Below are 22,917 nucleotides of genomic sequence, written 5' to 3'. Positions count from 1 at the left end.
TACATGGGACGCTGATGTTGTGAAGCCCCCTCCTGTCACCCCCCCCCAAGGTAAAAAAACACTGACTTTAAAAAAAAAAAAAAAAAAAAAATTAAAAGAACCAAAAAAATATTTTTCCCGCCTGTTTCACTTGATTTTGTGTGTCTCTATTTGTGAGTGCATCCCTTTCTGTTTGCTCCCCCGAACCCGAAACGCAGTCATAGGCAACCCCAATACATAAACATATCATTACATAAGACAAGCAATCGCTATTCATAAAAAATACTGAAATAAATGAGGAATAAAAGAAAAGCTTGAAATGTGCCGGTTTAGTCTACACATTGGTGACGCATGTTCTACAGAAAGAGAGAGCTCTGATATACAGTTTGCCTGCCAGCTTGGAATATGATACAAGGAGGACTGAAGAGCAAGAATCAGGTTTAAAGGAACGGCTCGATATTTTGGGAAAGTTTCAGCTTTTTTGCTTTCTTGCTGAGGCTTAGATGAGAAGATTAATACCATACTCATGTCTGTACTGTAAATATAAGGCTACAGCAACCAGGGTGTTAACTTAGCGTAGCATTAAAACACAGGAAACAGTTAACCTGGCTCTTTCCAACAATGCAAAATCCAACTACCAGCATGTTAAATTCATGGATGTATAAAGAGAACTGGATACAACTTCAGAGGCAAGTCCCCGTTTATTGCTATGAAAGTTGCTCACTGGCGCATGAAGCCAAACAAGCTCCAATTTGGTGGTATGACTTTACCATTCCAGTGTATTAACCTTCAACACTGTGGGGCTCATAGAGCAAGCGCACTAAGACTTACAGCGGGGACAAAAGGAATTCATCGGGCGACGTTCATAGACTTTTGAAATGTTATCAGACCATCATCAATGCTCAAAAGAATGTATCCACTGATTTACAGAAGTATCTTTGACAATGTAAGTCAATGGGAAAAAGTAGTTTTGGGCCCAGTGCCATTACATGACAAGTTGTAACACAATGTTTGGCAACTATGTTAGATTGGCTTCAAACCTAGGTGTTGATCCTGGAGGCTTGGTTATATCTTATTTCTTCAATCCATACCATAACTGAAGTGGAAAAACCTCCTGTTTTCCAGAGAGGTTATGTGTGTGACTATTTCGTTACGAGAAAACCAGCGCACGCTCCAGGAAGTTCCTTCTTCGGACAAAGAAACAGTCCAGCATATAACCTCTCGTAATTGTCACTGTAACACCTCGGTTTTTATACAGATTAAGCAAATGACACGCAGTGTGTTAATTGGTGAGCTTCAGAGGTGCTGGTAAATTTTGTCACTCCTGGAAAGAGGCTAGCTGTTCCCCATTGTTCTCAGTCTTTATGCTAAGCTAGGTTAGCAGGCTGCTTTGGCCTAAAGACATGAAAATGTTATCAATCTTCTCATTTGACTCTCTTCAGGAAAGTGAATAAGTTTATCTTCCAAAATATTAGACTTTTCCTTCAAGGTGTTTAGCATCTCAATTAATAGCAATCAATAGCTTACCGAACAATATTTAGCCGGAGTACTTTGAACACTAGCACATCAGCAGGCAGGCAGAGATGGAGATAATGACTCTGATAAACAGTAATTCTCTTCTGGTTTGTAAATGAAAACAGCAACCAGTTGCATAAAATTTAAAAGGATCCGGATTAGTCGCTGCTTAGTTGGCTGCTGATGATACCGTAATCGGGTGGTGTTAATTTGCCCTCTTGTCTGCCTTACAGTGAAGTTGGCATGCTGCTACTTCATCTAGCTGACAGTGCCTTTAATGAGAGTGAGTGCAGCGCCCGGTGTCAGGAGAACAATCCAGAGGAATTAGAGGGAACAGCTCGGCTGATGTTCTGTGTTTGTGTCTCTGGGCCCTGGGAGAATCCCATTGACTCCACTGCTCATTAGACGCTGCCTTTGTCAGACCAAAATAAAATAGATATTAAGCAGAGAGACGGGGAGCGCTGCGATGAATGTTTAATTGGGTGCTCTGTGTGTTGTGTGTGTGTATCTCTTTTCCTACCATTACCTCAAGGGGGTGTATCCGAGAGTGTGTGTATTCTTGTCCGATGACGTGTGCCTTGCATGTGTGTGTGTGTGTGTGTGTGTGTGAGCAGGTCTATGTTTCATGTCAGTGTATGTGGGTATCTGAAGCGACCCCCTCTATCTCAGAGCGTCATCGTTCCCCAGCTCCTGACACCTCTCGCTGGGGAGAGCGAGCTGCGGCGTCAGCCTCATTAAGGCTTCCACTGTCTGGCTAATGAATCGATTGTGTGGTATCAGTGCTCCTGGCTGGCGCTCCCACAGTGCCGCTCCGCGCCTCCTCTGGGGGCCTCCCTTCCACTGAGCTCTTAATCAGGAAACAGCCCTAATTACCCTGCCTCCCTCGTCCTCCCTCCTCCTCCTCCTCCTCCTCCTCCTTCTCCTCTTCCTCCCTTTCATTTCTCTTCCTTCCGCACTCTCGCCTTCTCTCCTCCTTCTTGTCTTTCCCTCCCGACTTTATCTTTATGCTCCACCGCCCTTTTCCTTTGTCCTTCTTATCTTGCTGCTTCCCTTTCTGCCTCTCTCTCTGCTATCATGCCTCATCCTTGGGCTAAAAGTGGAAGGGGGGAGGGAGGAGACATCTGGGAGCTTCCACTGTAGCTTATATCACAGGAAAAAGGGAGAGAGGGGGTGATGTATTAGGGGTGAGGGTCAGGAGGACTCAGAGGACTGAGACGGAGGTGCTTCTCTTGCTGATGTAATGAGGATCAGGAGCGGTTTGCGGGGCAACTGGTTGACCCCCCCATCCTCCAAACAAAAAAAAAAAAAAAAGAAAAGAAAAAAAAAAAAAAAAAAAATGACCCCAAATCTCCGTCCTGTCTCTTCCCATCTCGTCCCGGCCCTCAGTACNAAAAAAAAAAAAAAAAAAATGCCCCCAAATCTCCGTCCTGTCTCTTCCCATCTCGTCCCGGCCCTCAGTACACCACCTCGTACACCGTGGCCTTCTTGTCCCCGGAGCCCGTCACTATGTACTTGTCGTCCGGGGAAACGTCACAGCTCAGCACAGACGAGGACTCCTTGGACTGGGAGTGGGTGAGAGACAGATTAAAAAAAAAAAAAAAAAAACAGAGTAGAAAGAGAGATGTGATGATAGATGGATGGAGACAGATGGAGAGAAACAAACACAAAGAGAAAGATGTTAGAAAAGATATGACTCATCAGCTAATACTCAATCATACAAGACATATTTGCATTTCAAAACAGTCGGCAATTATTTCCAAACAGACAACTCCACAGCTCCAGGATGCTGACTCATTCGTCTGCCTCTATGTGTGTCTCTCCCTCTCCCTCTTTTTTCCTCTCTCTGTTTCTCTGGAGAGATGCAGCCTCATTAACTGCAGGTTTAAGCATCACTAGCAGCACAAGTCTGATGGTCTGTATGAACTGGCAAAATGCACAATCCTCTTTTTTCCCCCCCTCTTTTCTCTCCTGTGTCTGAAAGCCAGACCTGGGCACCTGGCTTTAGATGATCTAAAGCTCCCTCTAGTCCCCTGCCTCCTCCTCCTCCCACTGCTCCATCATCATTTATCTTCCTTCCTTTCTTCTTAGACTCTCCTCCTCCTCCTCTTCCCTCTCCATCCTCTTAGGCTCCCCTTTTGCTCTGTCCCCCTCTCTCATGTCGACTCCTCCTCCTCTCTAAACTCGTCTCCCCTCTCCTCCTCCCCTACCCCACCTGCTACAAGCACAGCAGGGCTGTCAATCATCAAGCCACCGGTGAGAGGCCATTTCATACAGGATCCTTCCTACTATACCAACATAGCAGGTGGGGGAATTGGGGGGAGGCATTCAAGGGGGAAGGATGCAATGACAAGTCAAAAGATGAGTTTGGAAAGGGTAAGAGTCAGAGATGGAGTGGGAAAGAGAGATAAAACAAACAAAAAAAAACAAAGGAACAAAGAGGAAAACTGTCTGGACAGACTTACGCAGGAATCGACGCCGCATCTATGGTGTAAGCTCTGCGTCGATGTAGAGCCTACGCTGTACCCTAAGCCGTGACCTGATGTGCACTTCCCCAGAAATGTAACTACACATTGTGGTGACACAGACCTCCTGTCTATTTTTGTAAGCTGAAACCATTTCCCTCAGTGCAAACAAAGCTTTTATTTACTTTAATATCACAGATAAGAAACAATAAATTGTGAAGACGATAAAGCCTCCACAAGATACCATTTTAAGTCCTATGTGTGATTCATCCTTCGAGGATTTATACTTCGGGATTTATCCTGGCTTCACATGAGCAGAGGAAATCTCCTCTCGTCGCTAGGCTAATTTATACAATGTAAAATGCCATAGGCTTGTGCTAATAACGTTAGCATGTTACATTGTTTGGAAAACTTGTCAGTATAAGACAGTGGCTTGTCGGTGAACCTTGTCAGTTGTAATGTAGCTGACTTTTGTAACGTTACCTTTGTTAAATGTTGCTGTCCGTGGCGTCATATGAGAGGAGCAAAAGTCTGCTAGCGGCTAGGCTAATTTATACAATGTAAAATGCCATAGGCTTGTGCTAAAAACATTAGCATGTTGTATTTGTGGGGAAAATGTGTCCAGATAAAGACAAGTGCTTTGTCTGTGAATGCTGCGAGTTACAGCGAAGCGTATTTGGGTGGTTGTGTTTTAAAATCTCTTTGTTAAGCCATGTTTAATGTGTGTTTTGAATCAACGAGGTGTAACTGCAGATTGACGCAGACACACCACCTCACAAGTATAAATGCTCACAACAGCGTAAGCCATGGTGTAGTTTCTGCTGCACGAGTATAAATCCCCCTTTACCTCTAAAATTACGATGTTTATGAGTTCTTAGTAGTTAATATCAGACACTGAACGCCTGTCTTGATAAAGTTTGGCATTGTAAACACCACAGGCAACGTCAGTCTGATATGTAAGATCTATGCCAATGATGCATATTTGATAAACTGACAATGAAGCAGCGAGAGGCAGAGAATGAGTGGGACATGCAAGCCCAAGGGTCAGAGAGAATGTGAACAAGAGAGGAAAGAAGAGGTGATGGGTTACTGTCAGAAAAAAGGATTAAAAAAATTGAAGGCAAGATAGAGAGGACAGGGATAAACCAAAAGACAAGGACAGAGGAAAAAAGTGAGGGTAGAGGTACAGATTAGAGGAGAAAGATAAAAATGAGTGAGCACAGAGAGGCAGTAAGGACAACAACAAACAGAGAGACAAGGGGAGGAGGAGTGAGGAAAAATGATAAGAGCAGGGGGGTTAAATAAAAGCAAGAGACAGAAACTGGAAAGGACAGTGATAAACCAGAGAGGAGGAAGAGGACAGAGGGAGAGAGGAGCTCCGTATAACACGGTGACAGGAGGGAGCTGTTTGGCAGGAGAAACGCTTGGCATTTGGATAACAAAGCAGATAGCCAGAATTCTCCTTTCAGTCCACAGGGAGAGACAGGAGCCGCCAACCCTGCTGCCCACTGTAGCTTACAGAAATATGACAGCCACAGCCACACACACACACACACACACACAGAAAATGCACGTCTTAAATGTACTTTCATCTCCCCTTGCTAGTTTCATTCACACCCAGATGAACTGGCTCAGCTAAAAATATTGCCTCCCTGCATATTCATGTTTTAACATTTCCTCAAATGGAGCGATTGAACACGATGGAGTTATTACATTTGTTCTGTGTGTGTGTGTGTGTGTGTGTGTATTTGGCAGCCTGCACTCTCTGATAAACCTCCACAAGTCACCATGGATCAACAAACCTGGAATTTTAAAAAATGTTTATCGTTCGCTTTCTCCCTCTGAACCCCCTCATCTTTTTCTCTCTTTTGCCTCTAGGGCTCTGTGTGTTTGTGTGTGTGTGTGTGTGTGTGTGTGCGTGCGCGCGCATGTGTAAGATACATGGAAAGGAAGCAGCGATAGCTTAAACAACACTATCCACACTGACTAACAGATGACTCTGCAGCCCCAGATACACACGTATATATTTATATACAAATACGTATATACACAGAGCACAAACATCCTCAGAGCACTGCACCCGTCTCTCACCTGGAAAATACTGGCTCCATATGGTGTCCTCCATGCATTCAACAGATTGTCTTTTCCTGTGCTCACAAACCACTTTCCTGAAATAGCACATACACACATACAGTACGACAGGTTAAACAAAAGACAAGGGGTGATAAAGGCATAGTATACTGTAAATAACAGAGAGCAGACAGTGTTTGTCAGTGGCAGCAAATATTCCAGAAACATTCAGGAAACAATCCAAGTTTTTATATGTGTGTATGTGTGTGTGTGTGTGTGTGTGTATGTACTCGTACTTTCAACATAGTGAGGACCCAAACATGTTTTGTGTGGAGTGAGGACACTTTTGGAAACTGAGGACATTTCGGCCAGTCTTTACCTCTTCAGAGGTTTAAGGGAAACACACGTTTAATTCAGATTAAAATTAACCCTTTGCTAGGTCCCGCCCCAGGATGCAGACTGGCTAATCTTAATGTAGCATCGGGCTGCCTCAGACCAGGGTCTGACAACAACACAGCTGTGCTCCATTGACTCTGATGCAATCGTTTAAGATTTCCTTCATTTTCAGGCTGGTTTTGTGGATTTGGAGCTAAATGTTGTGCCAGGGGCACGTCGTGTATTAATGATACTCGTTACCTGGAGAGGTTGGAAAAAGATATACATTTCTTCCCTGTTCCAAAACCAAAATCAAACCCTGAAAAGTGTAGGGTTAGCTAGCTATCTACTGAAGATATAGCCTACTGAATGTATACACATGCTGCTTTTGCTTTTTAATGGTTATAACAGTGAAACAAAGACCGACCCTGCTGTACAGGAACCAGTGAAGGGAAGCACAGAAACTTTGCTGATATTCAACCAGCTGTGTGTCATCACAGTGTGTACAGATGAATGATGTTTGGCCTGAGATCCCTGCTCGACCTGCGGCAGAGGTCTGGGTGCTGGCAGCGGCACGAGGGCAAAGCTAAACACCGTTCATCTGCACACACTGTGATGCCACACAGCTGGTTCAATATCAGCAAAGTTTCCCTTTATATTCATCATCTTCTGTGGCGATCAGCAGTGATGTGGTGGTTCACTTTTACACTGTGATCTGTAGCCTATAGTTCGGCTTTAGCTTCTAACTATCTTTGTCTTTTTAACCTGTTGTTGCTGCTGAGTCAGTTTGACATCCTGGATATATCCTCCAAACACAGACTGTAGACTCCTCTGTCTGCTTCTCTCTGGAATCACTGTTTCATTTTCCCAAAAATATGATGATATTTCTTCAGGGAGTGCAGTTAGTTACAGTGTGGGCTCCATGCTTACTCCGACAGTTTACAGACCATTACAAAGGGGCGGGGCTTAGCTAAAGGTCAATTAGGTTTAGGTTGGGGGTAAGGTAAGGGTAGGGTAAGGCATTTCGTTGTGATCATTAGCGTTAAGCTAAGGGACTAGGGAATGTGTTATGTCATTGAGAGTCCTCACAAAGATAGAAGGACAAGAATTTGTGTGTGTGTTTGTGTGTTTGTGTACATACCACAGTACGCGAACTTTAGGGAGAGAACGCAGCTCTCATGGAGGTGCAGCTGGTACTTGTCAGGTTTGGAGACGTGCAGAACTTCCACGTTACTGCTCTCCATTCCCACAGCCAGCCACTCGCCTGTCGGACAGTAGCCCAGAGAGAAGATCTGGAGACGGAGAGGGAAGAAAGGAATCAAAGGAAGGTAGAAAATAAAATGGAGATAAGACGATGGAGGCACAGGAGAAAGGAAGCAAGTGTGCAGAAATGAAAACAAAAATGGGGAATGGGGGAGAAGAATTGAGGAAATGGGGGATGAGGGAGGAAAGAAGATAAGGTTGATGAGAGATAGAGAACAATGGAGGGAAGTGGGGAGGACAGATGAAGGAATTAAGTTGGAATGAGGGAAAGCAAGATATCCAGGAAAAGATAAAGATGATGAGCGAGGATAGAAAAGAGGAAAGACGGTGGAAAGCCAAAAGAAGGAGGGAGGGGAATGACGGAGATAGAGTTAAATAAAGAGTGAATTAATTTGGGGAAGAAGGAGAGAGACAGTGGTAGACGGAGAGAGACAGCAAGCAAGAGAGAAAGTCATTACACAGTGGATCGAAACTCATCTGACAACGGTGGTCAACTCTATAGCTCTGTTGTGGCAGTGAGGAGTGAATGAGAGAGACAGTGTGTATATGTGTGTGTGTGTGTGTGCGAGGGCACCTGTGAAGTAAAATCACGTTGGTGTTTGTTGATGTGTTTTTGATGGTGTGTACTGGTGTAAATACCTGCGAGGGGAGGTCACGGTGTGTGTTTGTGTTTGGATTCATGAGTGTAAGTTAACTTGTGAGGTGTAGATGCGATGTGATGTGTCGTGATGACCCCGTAATGAACTGTACCTGCATGTGCTTCTAAAAAAATGTGCTCATATGTCTTCCATTGTGTTCCTGCTACACAAGGTTGTGCTGCTGTGTGTATGTTTACTCTGTGTCTGTTCCTGCAAACTAAATATTTGTATTTGTCTTTATGCGTATATGACCATGCAGGGCTGGGTGATACATGGATTATTCTCAGTGTATCGCAGCTTGTTCCTTATGACATGTATAAAATGACTACATTGTGAACAATAAGTATAAACTGTCATGCCATTTACTTTAAGCCATCAGCATGAGACTTGCTTTGGCATTGCGGTTGTCTCGCTTTTTCTATTGCTTTCTTCCTCTCACAGACACAAAAAGAAAAAAAGACTCATATGTCACACACACACTCCCGCGCCCAGATCACTCTCTCCTGGGCGACAGTGTGTGATTAGGCACTGCATGTGTCTTTGTATCTGCAGGGCTCCAGAGCGCGGCTATTTATTTGCATTTTGCAACCATGGAGTACCAGTGCAACTTGCAAATATTCTGAATATATGAATAAGAGAGCTGTTAGTTTCCCACACAGTGCATAAATCTTCACCTTAAATGGCACTGCCATAACGGTTTAATTTCCCACTTACAGCTACCAGCTAACTGATGACCAGACGCCTCAAGTTCACAGCAAAAATCAGCACTTCTGGCCCGAAGTGCTTCAGAATAAAAACACCAGTGGTTCTTCTTCTTATTTTATTATAACAACATACTTAACTTTATTATACCCGTAGTTCAGTGTTTTAGTTGTTGACATAGTTTAGAGATGATTTTAAAACATTGAGATATATATCCTGTATCGCAATATAGCCTAGAAATATCGTGATACTATTTATAGGCCATATTGTCCAGACCTATGATCATGTGATGCAGGTGTGTATGAATCTGTTAGTTGATGTCTTGTTGCGGTGTATGAAGTATGTGTGCGTGTACTGGGGGTAGGCGATATGGCCCTAAAATAATACCACAATATTTCAAAGTATATTTGTGATAACTATATTCTTAACGATATGACAAAATAGTAAAAATAATATTTTATTATTTATCGAAGAAAATAGAATTGCAACAAAATAAGTCATATAGTTTAACATGTAAACCTAACCGTTTGCCTTCATATATTCAGTCAAAATTATACAAACCTTAGCGCACTCATTTCTTTGGTTTATAAACAACAGCAGTTACTCAGAATGAGATTCAGATTCTGTGTACAATATTAATAGTTCAACAAAACAAAATCGCATGTACGGAGCCTGGGTTTGGTTGAAGATGGCAGTGCTGTTTGGGCTGAGAAAGCCATGTGTAAGTAAGATAAAGGAGGTTATTGGGTTGGTGCGGGGAGGGGAGCAGTGAGACCTGGCATTAGGAGAGTGTCTCTGGGACGCCAGAGATCACTGTCTAGCCTCCTGGAGGTGTCGTGGGACCAACTAGACGAAACACTGGTGAAAGGAGGTTCCCACCCGATGACCCCGAAGACATGTTGGTTATCACTGCTCACTGGTTTGTATAGTTAAGCCTTGCCATATTAGCTTATCATAGGGCTTAGGTTATTCACTGAGTGTTGACTCTTACTCTAGAGCACAAACTACTTGTGTTTATTTGTACTACCAATCTACCAAAAAATGTACAGTGGGATCTATATATATATATATATATATATATCATCAGCCCATTTCCTTCCTTCTTTTAGCAAAATCCTAAATGATGGAGTTGTTTTTTTTCCCACCTGGACATTTATGCTCTACCATTTCTCCTCTAATCATCACACTGTAACCTGTGACAGTTATGCTACGATAAGCATCGCACATTCACATTTATGTAGCTTTATGTTGTGCCATGAGCGTCACATAGGTTTACATTACCAAAGGTTTATGACAAAATCACTTGACAACACCGACTCCTGTGTGCGCATGGCAAGAGAGGAGAGGGAGAGAGGCTGTGCTGCTGCCAGAGGAGCCGCTGACTGAGTTCCCTCTAATCGGTAACTCACTAAAAGAGTCTGAGAAGTCCGGGGCTGTTCATAAAACATGCAGTACGCCACAGTTTATTCCACACTACTGAAGCTGCTCCTCTTTTAACAACCACATCGGAGTCAGTAATAATTTAACTTTCAGCCATGCCTGTTGTTGCCGTGGGCAATGACGTCAACATGTCAACAAGTCAAAATATTGCGAGTATCACAATATGAATTTTTCCTATGATATTAAAAATTATACCAGTATTATTGCGAATGAGATGATATGGCACACCCCTAGTGTTTACCTGAGAGGTGAAGTCGTGTTGCTGGAGCTGGCGTCCCTCTCGGAGGTCCCAGCAGCGGACCGTGTTGTCCAGCCCTCCCGTCCACAGTTTGGTGCCGTCGTTGGAGATGTCGATGCAGCTCGCTCCATCTGTGTGGCCCTGGAACTGCCTGCAGGGAGGAAAAACCCAAGAGCTTTACAGATGAACACAAAGACATGCGTACACACACTCTAAAGCCTCTGCATCCTGTGTGCGTCTTTGCTTCTTTTCTCCTGGAGGTATCGGACCAAATATATTTGAATTCTTTCCTCCCTGGAGCACCGACTGCCCTCACCTGATTCTCCTTTCCTTACCACAGGCTTCCTTCCCCATCTCCTTCAATTCATCTTTCTCCTACCTTGCCAGAATCCGGCTCTTTCATCCCACCCATATCCCCCATGGCTAGTTCATCCCACGTCTCCTTACCTGACCATGGGTTAGTTGAGGAAACCTCCCAACTGCAACGATATTTCCTCACTCCCTCTTTCTTCTTCCATATTTTATCTCCTTTTCCTCTTCTCTCCTAAAGAAGTTCCTGAAATGTTTTTACATCCTCCAGCCTTTCTCCCCCTCACCTTCCTCCCCCTTCCCTCTGTGCTCTCTCCTGGCACCGTTCTATTTGTGGAGGTAAAGCACTATTTTTTTATGTTCTGTTTCTCCTTCCTCCGTCCTCTCCCTCCCTCCCTCCTCTCACCTGACCAGTGTCTGGTTGTGAAGGTCCCAGACGACGATGTTGCCATCGCTGCAGCAGGAGAAGCAGACCTTGTTGTCAGGGGAGATGGCCAGAGCATAGCAGGCGGGAGCAGACGACGTCAGCTCTGCCTTGATGCGAGGAGTGGGCGTGGCCAGATCCCAGATTGACAGCGTGCTGGCCTCCCCACCAACGATCAAGGTCCGTCCGTCAGGAAGGATTTTACAGGAGCGGATGTAGTTATCCCTGTTCTGATTGAACAGGATTAAAAAACAGTTAGTGTGATGTGGATGAAGGAGAAAGGTGTGTGGCTTTATGGGTGAGATGGTAACATGACTGGATGTAACATGAAAGATACTGCACATACTAACGTCTGTTTGCATGGCCTGATATGTGAATGTTTGTCAGTGCAGCCATTTCTATTTTTAACACACTTCCTCCCTCGTGTCTCACCAGACAGTCCAGCTGGGCCATGGGGCTCTTGCTTCCAGGCTGGCTGATGTCCCACACCTTGACGCAGCCCTTGCCTCCGGTGTAGACGTGACGCGTCGAGGTGCTGATGGTGACGGCACACACCACCTCTCCGTGGTTCAGGGTGTGAATCTGACGGGCATGGCGAGGGATTCCTGGGCCCAGCAGGGCGTCAGGGGGAAAGGGCACCGGCTGCATCTGGCCGTCTGCGCTCACGTGGAACGAGTAGGCGCTGGAGAGAAGGGAACAGAAATGAATCAATACCTCAGAACTGAAGGGCTACAGCTAAAAATAAACAGAGTTTGGACTAGTGGGTACCGCAAAGGAGATTGAAGGACTGGAGAAATGGGCCAAAGACGAGACAGACAAGGTAGAATCAATCATTCAATCAATGAGTGAGAAAGCAGAGGAGCAACAGGTAAAATATACACAATGCATGAACAACCACACACAAGTCAGTGTGCAAGTTGTCAAGTGTGATGACACCATAATGGCCTTGGAACTTTGGTATTATTTGCCCAAATACTGGCAATTACTTGGCCCACTGTAGCTGTAGGTGGGAATGCATAATGGCAGATTGTATTACAGGGCAGAGTCAGTGTGGCATTGCTAATGGCCGATCAATATTGTAGCGCTTGGAAGCCAAGGCTGTTTTATGATTTCAAATTAGCGCTGCAAGAATGAATTGCTACTCCGCAACAGATGACAAAAACAACATAATTCGGCAGTCGGCACAGCCAAATGGACTGTGTGTGTTGGAGGTCTGGAACCTGAATACTTGAAATTTCTCAATATTTATATCTTTGTTTGACAGGTTCAAGGTGCAATGCTGAAAAGAGCCAGGTAAAAAGAAGGTGAGCAGCTGGGAGAAACTACAACTAATTTGGATTCCTATCCTGCTGAAATATTTTGAATTATCACAGGGCAAGTTTCGACCAAAATATGTGCAGATGTCTGTGTCTAACTATTTTCTGAGCTCTAAATGATTACCCCGCTGAGCTTTCACAAATTTCTTTTTTTTTAATCAGCACAAAAGAAAATTAACTATCATGCTGTCCTGTGTAACTGAGGAATTTACTACAAGTATCCACCCTTAACACGCACACACTAATGGTATTACAATACGTGTCTATTAAATGTAGATTTCCCAAAACTGAATAGTGACAGTGCAAAAAGTCACATCTGCAAACTGACAAAGTATTAGATGTATTGAGATTTCATGCCAAAGTGCAGTGGTTCTCAACTGATTCAGCCACAGGGTCCAGGGTTTCTTCTTGATCATTGGTTCAATCACATGATTCACGTGAATATGTTCATGTGTTACAGAAATACAAACTCACGGCTTGCCGCCAGAGGAACCAGGCAGAGAAGAAGACAGCCCTGGGGCCCTCAGGTGAGACCGAGAGTCATATGCCACCTGGTGGGGACAAAAGAGCACACCAACAATGAACAGCTTGACAACTTAAAAAATGCAACGGCTGATTTCTAACAAGTACAAACAATATTTATGTAAATCCATCCAATTGTATCTATTGTTTAAAAGATAAAGGTACAATAATTTTACTATAAAGCAGAATTAAAGGGATAGTTTAGATCTTTTAAAGTGGCACTGTATAAGGTACATCTTTATAGTCAGAAGATGTTGGTTGGCACGCCCCCAGTTTGGAGAAGCAGGCAGCACAGAAGCTAAGTGATGTGCAGCTGTGGACAGGGGCAGCAGTAAAACGTATTTTAGACACCCAAAGAAAGTCTCACCTAAAAAATCAATAACAGTGTAAGTGTAAGCTATATCTTACTATATAATAACGAAAACTCTGTCTGTGGGTGTGCCTGTCTGTGTCTCTGTTCCACGTTTTTCTCCTGACTGACTTGGTCAATCCATGTGAAATGTGGCACAGTGGTAGAGGGTCATGGAAGGTGACAAAGCTACTAATGGGTATGGACTAGTTGAGAATATTTTCAGCACTCTACCTTGCCGTAGACAGCTCATTGTGATGGGGAAGCTGTTAACGGCTTCAATTTCCCATCTATGCTCTCGTCAAAGATACCAGACTTTGAGAATAACAGTAATTTTAACTCGATGAACACGGAAGCTGCTGGTCTGCTGCCTTGATCAGTTAGTTTCTTGTGTTATTGTGTGACTTTGGTGAATCTGAACTAACCCTTTAAAACACCAACGTCACACAATAAGCGGTACACCAGCAGCTCCTGTGTTAAGCGATGTTAAATTACTGTTTTTCTCAATGGAGTCTGGCTTTGAAGAGAGCAATATAACGACTTCAATTCCCCATCAGGTAGAGCAGTGAAAATATTCTAAATATAGCATACACTTAAAGTGATACTGATTTGTTTTAGGTGGCTTAAATAAGTTTTGCTGCTGCCCCCGTCCACAGCAGAACATTGCTTAGCTTTCGTACTCCAGCTTCGTTTCCCAACAGGAAGTGTGCCGACTAACATCTGCTGTATGTTAAACACTGACTATGGATAAGTACCTCATACAACCCCACTTCAAAAGATCCATACTATCCCGTTTAAACAATGGGGAGACCAGAATGTGCACACATTAGTGTGCTATATTAATATATGATGTTATGAGCTGCCTTCCCCCAGACTGATAACAGGGTGGTGAACAGGGCACTGCAGTGTACATCCTGCCTTCAGGCTGGGTTGTGTTGAAGTCCTGTGGGAGCTACATATGGAGACTACATACAGCTGACATGTACATCAACAAAAATGTAAATGCACGTCAGAGCTACAAGGCTACAGGAGACGATGTAAAAACCATGGTTGGACTGCTTGGATATTTTCATGTACATGTTTCTGATGCTGTATGTGAGTACTGATAATGAAGACTATATGGAGGACATTGAAGAAAGGCTAAACTTTTGTTTTCTGTTGTGCATTTTGTAATCCAGACAAGTCATTTCAATTACAAAACTTCTCTCTATAACTGTTGCTTTCTATCAAAGAGTGTGTAAACATGATAACTTTATGATGAATGCACAACACTACCTGATAACTCAGAACACACTGCAGTTTTGAAACAGTCAGAGGGTTAGAGCTTGTGCTGAACTATAAATCAAACCTTGACAGAGAAGAATAATTTGGCCTTTACTCACCATGGGGCTTCGGGAGTAGGCATTGGCTGCTGCGCTGATTTGTGGGGAGAGAGTTAAAGCCCCACCGAAACCTCCTGGGCTGGCCAGCTCCCCATTCAGTCCTGCGTGGGACACCACGCCAAAATGAGCCGGGTATGAACCGGGGGGCACAGACATGGGACTGCGGAGAGCTGGGGAGGGAGGGAAAGAGGAAGGAGGGATTGAAGGATGGAAATAAAGAGGGGGAAACAATACACGGCACACCGGCACAGTCACAGAGGGGCTGAGAAGAATGGAAATCTTTTTCTTTCGTTAAATTTTATTTGTTGAGCTGTCAAGTGCAACAATGGTCCTGACTGCTGGCCACAGAGGAGCAAACAGCAGTTAAGAGTCTTGCCCAAGAGCACAGTGGTAAAAATCAGAGAGGTTTCACTTTTCTCTTATGTTTTTGAACATTTGAATCATAAGTCCTATAGGCACATTTTTGTTTAAATACATTACATTCAGATATAATCAAATCAAGAGATTTTGGCACAGAACAGTAAACTATCAGTGCATGACATGCAACAGTTGTGTCATAGAACAAATGAGGAAATGGAAAAACTGAGGAACACAAGGATATATGATATTAAGGGCAGAGGAAGACTATAGGTGCAAATTCCATTAAGGTCATGACAGTCTAAAGGTGCTTTCAGACCTAGAGTTGTCTTGCTTTGGTCTGAATCAGGGACTCATTTTGTTAGAAAGTTGCATAATTGTCTAGAGTTGGCTCGTGTTCTCACAGCAGCATTTACAAGCAGACCAGATAAAATGCTTTGCACGAGAAAGCTGCTCTTGATTGGTCAGAATTTCCATGTGGGAAAAATCCAGGAAGTAAACAAAATGTTGAAGAAGAGTTCACTTGCAAGATAAATGTGACACTTTCTAATGTCACAATGGAGGGACAACTACGCAGGTTGATTTTAGCGCTGCTCATCGTGGACTATATTGCTGTCATTGTTCATTTTAGTCAAACCATACAGTTTGAAAACGAGGCGCGGCTCCAACTAGAAAACAATGTTTTGATGCATTGGATGTGCTGAATGTGCATATTAAGGCAGTACAGGAGGAGGTGCACATTAATAATCCTCCAGGACTGTAACATGCTCATGTTTAACCCAAACAATGTGTCATGGGACTGCAGTTGGTTCAGACCGCACCAGAGTTTGTTTGTAACCAGACCGAGACCACCTCTTCAAGAAGGTCTCAGTCCGGTTGTTTTGGTGCACACCCGAGTGCAATTGCTGCCCAAACGAACCGCACTTTGGGGGCAAACAAACTTGAGTTTGATTTAACCGAATCAAACAGGGCACTTGTGAAAGCACCCTATTTCAAAGAGCCAAGTGGTCCAGCTAGTCCGGTTTACCTTAAAGAATATGGAGCTCTAGCCGAGCTGTTAAATCAGAAAGTCAGTGATCAATATAGAATAATTGTTTTAAGGCTTTATATCAAGTTATAAATGTACATGTATGTACTAGATTAATGTTGTGGCTTGTTAAATGTATTGGTAAGCTCCTTTATCAACATTTACAAAAACTATTTTTTTTTAGTTTTAACATTTCTTTATGCTTGTTAAGAGTCAGAGTCTCACCAAGGGGGTCTGCACTGGATGCTGCTTTGCTGACCAGACGAAGGCAGGAGGTGCTGGGACCAGGGGCTCCTGGGGCTCCTGGTGCTCCAGGGGTAAGGGCCTCACGGTGGGACGGGGATGGGGTGCCAGACTTGGACAACGGAGACTGGGATTTATCCATCTGAAGAGAAATCAAACATGTGATATAAGAAATAAAAGACATGGTTGATCTGTGGTGGGATCTATAACAGTCAACACACCTAAGCCCTCCTTTATTACACAAACCTTAAGAATGATTATCTGTCACTTTTGACTAATCTTAATAAAAAGAGAAGAATTCGTCTCTGTGGTGCTGGGACAGCTATTGTAACAGATAAAGCTATCTGTACTAGACATCCATGAAGCTTTTCAACATAGGACAAGGTTTAGTTCCTGTACAATAGTTGTAAGTGTTTTTGCAAGACACCATAAATGTCAGCATAACAAGTACCAGGAATAGACCTGAGGGTACAAAGTGAGAAGGAATACAACTTTATTACATATGAAAAGAGGCTGAAAATCTTCAGTCTCATCAAACATGTTGATAGTAATATATTTGCATAAAGGAAAAGCAGACGGAGCCCTAACAGTCAGCAGAGTGCAGCAACTCTCTAAAAATCATTCTGTCTCACCTGTGCAGGGTCCTTGGACTTCCCGGGGGTGGGGCTGCGCGGGTTTGGGGTAGAGGGGGCCTCTCCTGTGCTGGAGGAGCCCGGGAGCTCTTTCCGTAGAGTAGGAGCCCGGTCTAACCCGTTCCCGTGGGGGGAGTGGGGAGGGCTGCCCGCAGGAGAGTTAGGCTCCTGAATGACAAACAGAGATTTAAAAATATCTAAAGGTCTGTGCTTATTTATGTATTTTCATTCTCAGAGGGTCTCACAGTGCTTCAGCTTGTTTTGTTGTTCATTTCACTCCATTTTACAGCATTTCACCACTGTGAGAGTTTCTGTTTGAAGGAGGGATCCTTGCAGCATTTCGCAATTGTTATCAGGACTTTTTTACCAATGTGTTTTTGAACTACACTTTCTTTTCATTGCCACCTAAAGAAAGCACACCATTACCTAACGCCCTGCTTGAAAGTTTCCACAACATTATGTGACATCATCTGGCAAGGCACAACATTAGCCAGCTGTAAAAGTTTTGTTAATTTATAATAATACTAGTCTCGCTCACCAGACCTTTCTCAAGAAAAGAAAGGTCTGGCTGGGCCGACTCTCACTTTGAGATTGGAGAAAAAATTCCCCGGCTGCTTGTACTTCTTTCAACCAATCACAATCATTCTGGGCGGTGCCACAGCAATGGTGCACTTGCAAAAATATTGCCGGGGGGAAACATGTAACACACCCACAAAAATATCGCCTACAGGACGCGAACCATGGCAGAAAAATGACTACATCCCCGCAAGATCAAACACCGCAAAAGTTAGTAAAGGACGTGTTGAAAACGGTTGAAAACTGCTACACAACCGGAGGTGGTAGGGCGGGACTTCAGCGGGTGGCTCGTTCCGCCCAATGAGAGGCTGATCTCTGGAGCAAACTTCTGCCCACTCAGACTATAATAATACTGACTCAAGTAGAAGTAAAGTACTCACAAAATAAATACTTGAGTAAGATTAAAAGAGCATCTTGTAAAGAATTACTCACGTCTTGGGTAAATTCATTACAAGCAATTTATTACACTAGTGTATAACATTCAAACAGATACCGACAAATGTGTAGCGCACATTTATTGTCATTAAAGAGTTATATCCAGAACAAGACGCATGACAAAATAGGGACTGCTAAGCACTGTTTAATCTCTTAAAACAAATCAGCAAGAAAAAATAACTTTGTGACACTTGAATCCTCAAAGGAGAGGCTTGGACACAGTCGGCATTGTGTGTGTGTGTGTGTGTATGTGTATACATGCATTTAGTTTCCAAAACATAAACCTCCTTTCCATCTGCGGTGCTACAGTTTGTGGCTAGTAGGCTTTCTTTCCTCTCACTTCCGGACAATCACTGTTGTGCACATGTGAGCTCAGCTGAATATAAAAACTATTTATCACTTAATGTCTCAGAGAAAATAGCAAGAAATGTGTAATCCCAGTCTAACAGAATATAAGTATATTTTATTGCAAATGCACCTGAGTAACTGCAAAACAACTACTCTTAGTCAAGTTACAGTTTACATCCATTGTCTGGACTCATGTAGCCATGACAGCTGGCAATGCTTCATACAGATGTTGCTGCAAAGGAGCAAAGAACCTCTGCTTCAGCACAGGAGATCTGTACCATCAGCCCAGTTTCAAGATGGACACCCAAGATTAGTGTCAGCAATTCAGTATCTGATCAAATGTCTCCCCTTCTGTTCCTGAGTTGTGACGATGAGTAATGGCCAGAAAAGTGTTTGTGCAGAACATTATGATGTCACAGTGAAGCTGACCTTTGACATTGTGGATATAAAATGTCATCACTTCATCATTTGATCCTATTAGAGCTTTGTGTTAATTTATTGGTGTATGAATTCTTAAGTTATAACTCAAAACATGGTTTGAGAGATCACAGTGACCTTTGACCACCAAAATCAAACAGTTCATCGTTAAGTCCACGTGGATGTTTGTGCCACATTTGAGGAAATTCCCTCAAGCCCTGCTTGAGATACTGCATTCATGAGAATGTGACGTCTAGATGTATGTATGTATAGACAACCCGAGAGGCATAAGAATTAATAAAGTAAATATAAAGCAATACTACGCACTACTTGACCACGATACGTCTCAACTGTAAAATCCCTCCAGGTTGTTAACAAGCATGTTTTCAGTAACTCAAAGTTACACCTCTGTTACCCAAACTGTAATTCCTGGATCATATTTCATTGTCTCACCTGTACCTGAGGCAGCACGCCCCCACATTGCAGGCCCTTGCATTTCATAATGCAGCACCGAACACCCACTTATCGTCTTTTTCTGTATTTTCGTCAACACTGTTTGCCAACAGCCGAACCAGGCAGAGTTTATTACAGCAGTCGGTTATAGAGTTTCAAAATACTTCAAGTAAAACGCCGCAAGTTCTTCCTTAATGGATCCAACACAGCCTCCAGTGTCACAGTCTGTGTTGTGATTTGTAAAGGAACTCAAAGCTCAGGGAACATTACATGAAACAGTGGAGATTGTCACTGTGGCTGGTACAGTAGTGTATGGACCTGGAGATAATGTTGCTGTTACAGCTGCTTTCATCACTGGAGCCACTGTTGAGCCAGCGCTGCCTCCCCCAGAACAGAGTGCTGGAGTAAGCACTTCTCACTGGGTCACAGTGATCAGCACAGACATTTTAGTGCTTATACACACACGCACTCACACACACACACACACACACACACACACACACACACGCTCACACACACACACATACACACACACGCTCACACACACACAGGCATACAGGCATACAGGCATGCACGCACACACAAGTTCATCTACTCATACAACCACACACAGAGACATTTACATGGTGCATACATCCGTACGCAAACAGAAACGCACATACATACGCACAACCTTGCATGTATGTTCAAACGCGTGCACGTACATTCTCTCTAAAAGACACATACACACACACACACACACACTCACCAGAGAATTTGCCTCCCTTTTTCTGCCATTACCCACATTTGTCACATTTTTTTTTCTCTCTGCTTTTGTACTAGTTTCCAAATCACACAAGAGACCGGTTCCGCTTTTGTGTGCAATATCAAAATACAGAGGGCTTAGATAAAACATATTTTGGTACACTGCGTGAAGTATTTAAAGAACTAAAATATTCCAGGGGCATAAACGGCTTTGCATATATTAAACGAACCAGACTGCAGTTATCTAATGAGAGAAGGGAGGAGAAAAGAAGGGGAGGTGGAGCAGGGTGAGAGGAGAAGGAAAGAACAAGTGAAGAGAAAAGAGACAGTGGAAAGATGGAAGGCTGCGAGAGGCTGGAAAGAGAAAAGAAACAAACAGAAGAGGTAGATGAGAAGAGATAAGCAAAGAAACAAACAGAAGAGGTAGATGAGAAGAGATAAGCAGACAAAGTATTTATGAATGTGTGAGTGTGTGTGTGTGTGTGTGTGTGTGTGTGTGTGTGTGTGTGTGTGGACAGACGCGATTCACAAGAGAACACAAACAGCAGCGGCTGATAATGAGCTTACACAGGAGCTCTTCCTATTTACAAGGAAACTGCAGCGGAAAGCTGAACTAGCTACATACCTGCTGACTCGTTTCACATTTCACAGATCCACACACACACACACACACACACACACACACACACACACACACACACACACAGGTCACGACACATGATTGACATTAAAACAAGCAAGCAAAATAAACACCCAAACACAGTGTTGTCTCTGTGTGTGTGTGTGTGTGTGTGTGTGTGTGTGTGTGTGTGTGTGTAGAGCTGAAGCAATTACTTGATTTGTTGATTACCAGGAAAGGAGACTAATCTGCAGGTATTCTGATAATCTTTTTGTTGAGTATTTTTTCAAGCAAAATGCCAAAAATTCAGCAGTTCCAGTGTTTCAAATCTGAAAGACGTGCTGCTTTTCATCATCTTCGATGGTATGAAAATCAATATATTTTGGATGTTTTTTGCCATGAGAGTGACAAAAGGATTAATTTATTAATCCAAAAAAAAAAAAGAAAAAAAAAAGTAAAATAAAATACAATAAAATTAAATTAATAATCAAATATTACACTGTAATACTAAGTACAGTACAACTACAACAACTATGATTGTGGCTTTCTCTAAAACACAGCCACAAGAAAAGTCACTCAGGACACAATTTCTTTCTCCAAGACTGTCAAAACACTCAAATTTAGCCATATGCCGGGCTCACACTACACAATATCAGCTAGATTACAGCCCGACGCAGTGTTGTACAGTGTTGGCTCGGATCGTGAATGAGTGTCGTACGTGATAATCTGTTGTTTTATTGTCATAATAGACAACAACCGACGCCACGTCCGGGACACCTCACAACGTCCCTACAGAAAGTCTAGCATGTTTGACTTTCTTTTTGTCATTCTGAACTTCTCCCGTCACAGCCGTCACTCTGACCAGTAGAAACACAGAGCGATCTGCTGCTGTGGACAACTGTGCGACAACACTCCAGGCTTTTTGGTATTTCCTCTAGGGATGTCACCACACAGAGTAAATAAACAAAAATGAGGGCGTGAAACAAGACGCAATCCGGGGCCATTAGCATCAGGCTAGCAAAGAATGCTATTCCTTCATATAGGAGAGGGATATAAATGGTAAAAGTAAAACTGACCATCGCTCAAAAGCAACACACAAAAAAAGATTTAAAAAAAAGCAAATCTCTTGCAAAAAATACATACAATTAAAAAAAGATGAATTTATCAGGTTACACACACACACACACACGCGCACAGATCTGTGTGCTGAATTGAACTATTGACAGACTGACAGACAGACAAGGTTATGCAGACGATGGACGGAGGGTTCCAAGCGGTGCCAAGTACATCTACAGTTCCCGCGAGCAACACTAGTCCTCCCAACGTTGTATTCATGCTTTATTCATGTGTGGGCTGCAGCACAGTGTCAGAGAGCTTCTGCAGGATAAAGGCGGCTTGTAACTTTGTAGGGAAATCAAAGATATTTTCTGTAACAGGGATGTACAGCACTCGCACACAAGGACATAGCTGTGAGGAAGTGTGTGGGAGACAGAGTGAAGTGTGAGCTCTGTGGGTGACTTAAATATTTTCCGTAGTGGAGATGGAAAATTGTGAGTAAACACTGGTAGTGAAGGTGGAATATTAAGAGGTCAGAAGAAACTAACTTTTCTGTAATGGGGAAAATGATTTCTGTGAGATGTAGGACTCCTGTGAGTGTGGTCACCAGGGTATGAAGTTTCTAGGAGGTCTCCCCACTGGTAGACTGTGCCGTTAAGTTATGATCAGACAGAAGTAACCCACATGTCCCTGATGATTCAACTTCTCTATTACTCCACTCTGTTGACTTAAAGTGGGCTACCTGCAACATCAGACTTTACTAAGAGAGTTTACTAATACGAAACTGATTGTGGTTTTTAGTTTGTGTCATGTAGTTTCATGGATTTTAAATATTTATTTTTTAAGTATCATCTGCTCTGTTGGTTGTTGGAAGTATTTCAGGTGAGAAACCACACATGCTTACCCTGAATAGAAATGTTCTAGCAGTTTCATTTCCCAGGGAATTAAAGAAAACACTAGGAGTTAAAACAAAAATGTTTAATTTTTGTCTTCTATACTGAACTGCCAGGCATGGCCCCAGATTAT

General features: G+C 43.2%; 1 protein-coding gene and 1 long non-coding RNA gene across 3 annotated transcripts in view; both read right to left on the bottom strand.

Moving 5' to 3' along the window:
* The window catches only part of LOC126396542 (uncharacterized), a 3,785-nt gene extending 961 nt beyond the window's left edge, over positions 1 to 2,824 (bottom strand). Inside the window, exon 1 of the long non-coding RNA XR_007570577.1 lies at positions 67 to 2,824. This is a non-coding gene — a long non-coding RNA (uncharacterized LOC126396542). The remainder of the gene's footprint in view (positions 1 to 66) is intronic.
* Positions 2,825 to 2,890: 66 nt separating this feature from the next.
* Positions 2,891 to 22,917, bottom strand: part of tle2b (TLE family member 2, transcriptional corepressor b) — a 126,172-nt gene continuing 106,145 nt past the window's right edge. For both annotated transcript variants that reach the window (XM_050054705.1, XM_050054707.1), the window contains exons 11-20: positions 17,244 to 17,411; positions 16,594 to 16,753; positions 14,985 to 15,154; positions 13,206 to 13,282; positions 11,848 to 12,097; positions 11,398 to 11,645; positions 10,686 to 10,833; positions 7,543 to 7,693; positions 6,048 to 6,124; positions 2,891 to 3,056 (exon numbers count right to left, since the gene is read on the bottom strand). In XM_050054705.1, the coding sequence (XP_049910662.1) occupies positions 2,949 to 3,056; positions 6,048 to 6,124; positions 7,543 to 7,693; positions 10,686 to 10,833; positions 11,398 to 11,645; positions 11,848 to 12,097; positions 13,206 to 13,282; positions 14,985 to 15,154; positions 16,594 to 16,753; positions 17,244 to 17,411 (1,557 nt within the window). In that variant the 3' untranslated portion in view covers positions 2,891 to 2,948. The remainder of the gene's footprint in view (positions 3,057 to 6,047; positions 6,125 to 7,542; positions 7,694 to 10,685; positions 10,834 to 11,397; positions 11,646 to 11,847; positions 12,098 to 13,205; positions 13,283 to 14,984; positions 15,155 to 16,593; positions 16,754 to 17,243; positions 17,412 to 22,917) is intronic.

The sequence above is a fragment of the Epinephelus moara genome, chromosome 10, assembly GCF_006386435.1.
Source record: "Epinephelus moara isolate mb chromosome 10, YSFRI_EMoa_1.0, whole genome shotgun sequence".
Taxonomy (NCBI): Eukaryota; Metazoa; Chordata; class Actinopteri; order Perciformes; family Serranidae; genus Epinephelus; species Epinephelus moara.
Note: the sequence above shows the minus strand (reverse complement) of the source record. Positions and strands in the feature narration are given on the sequence as shown.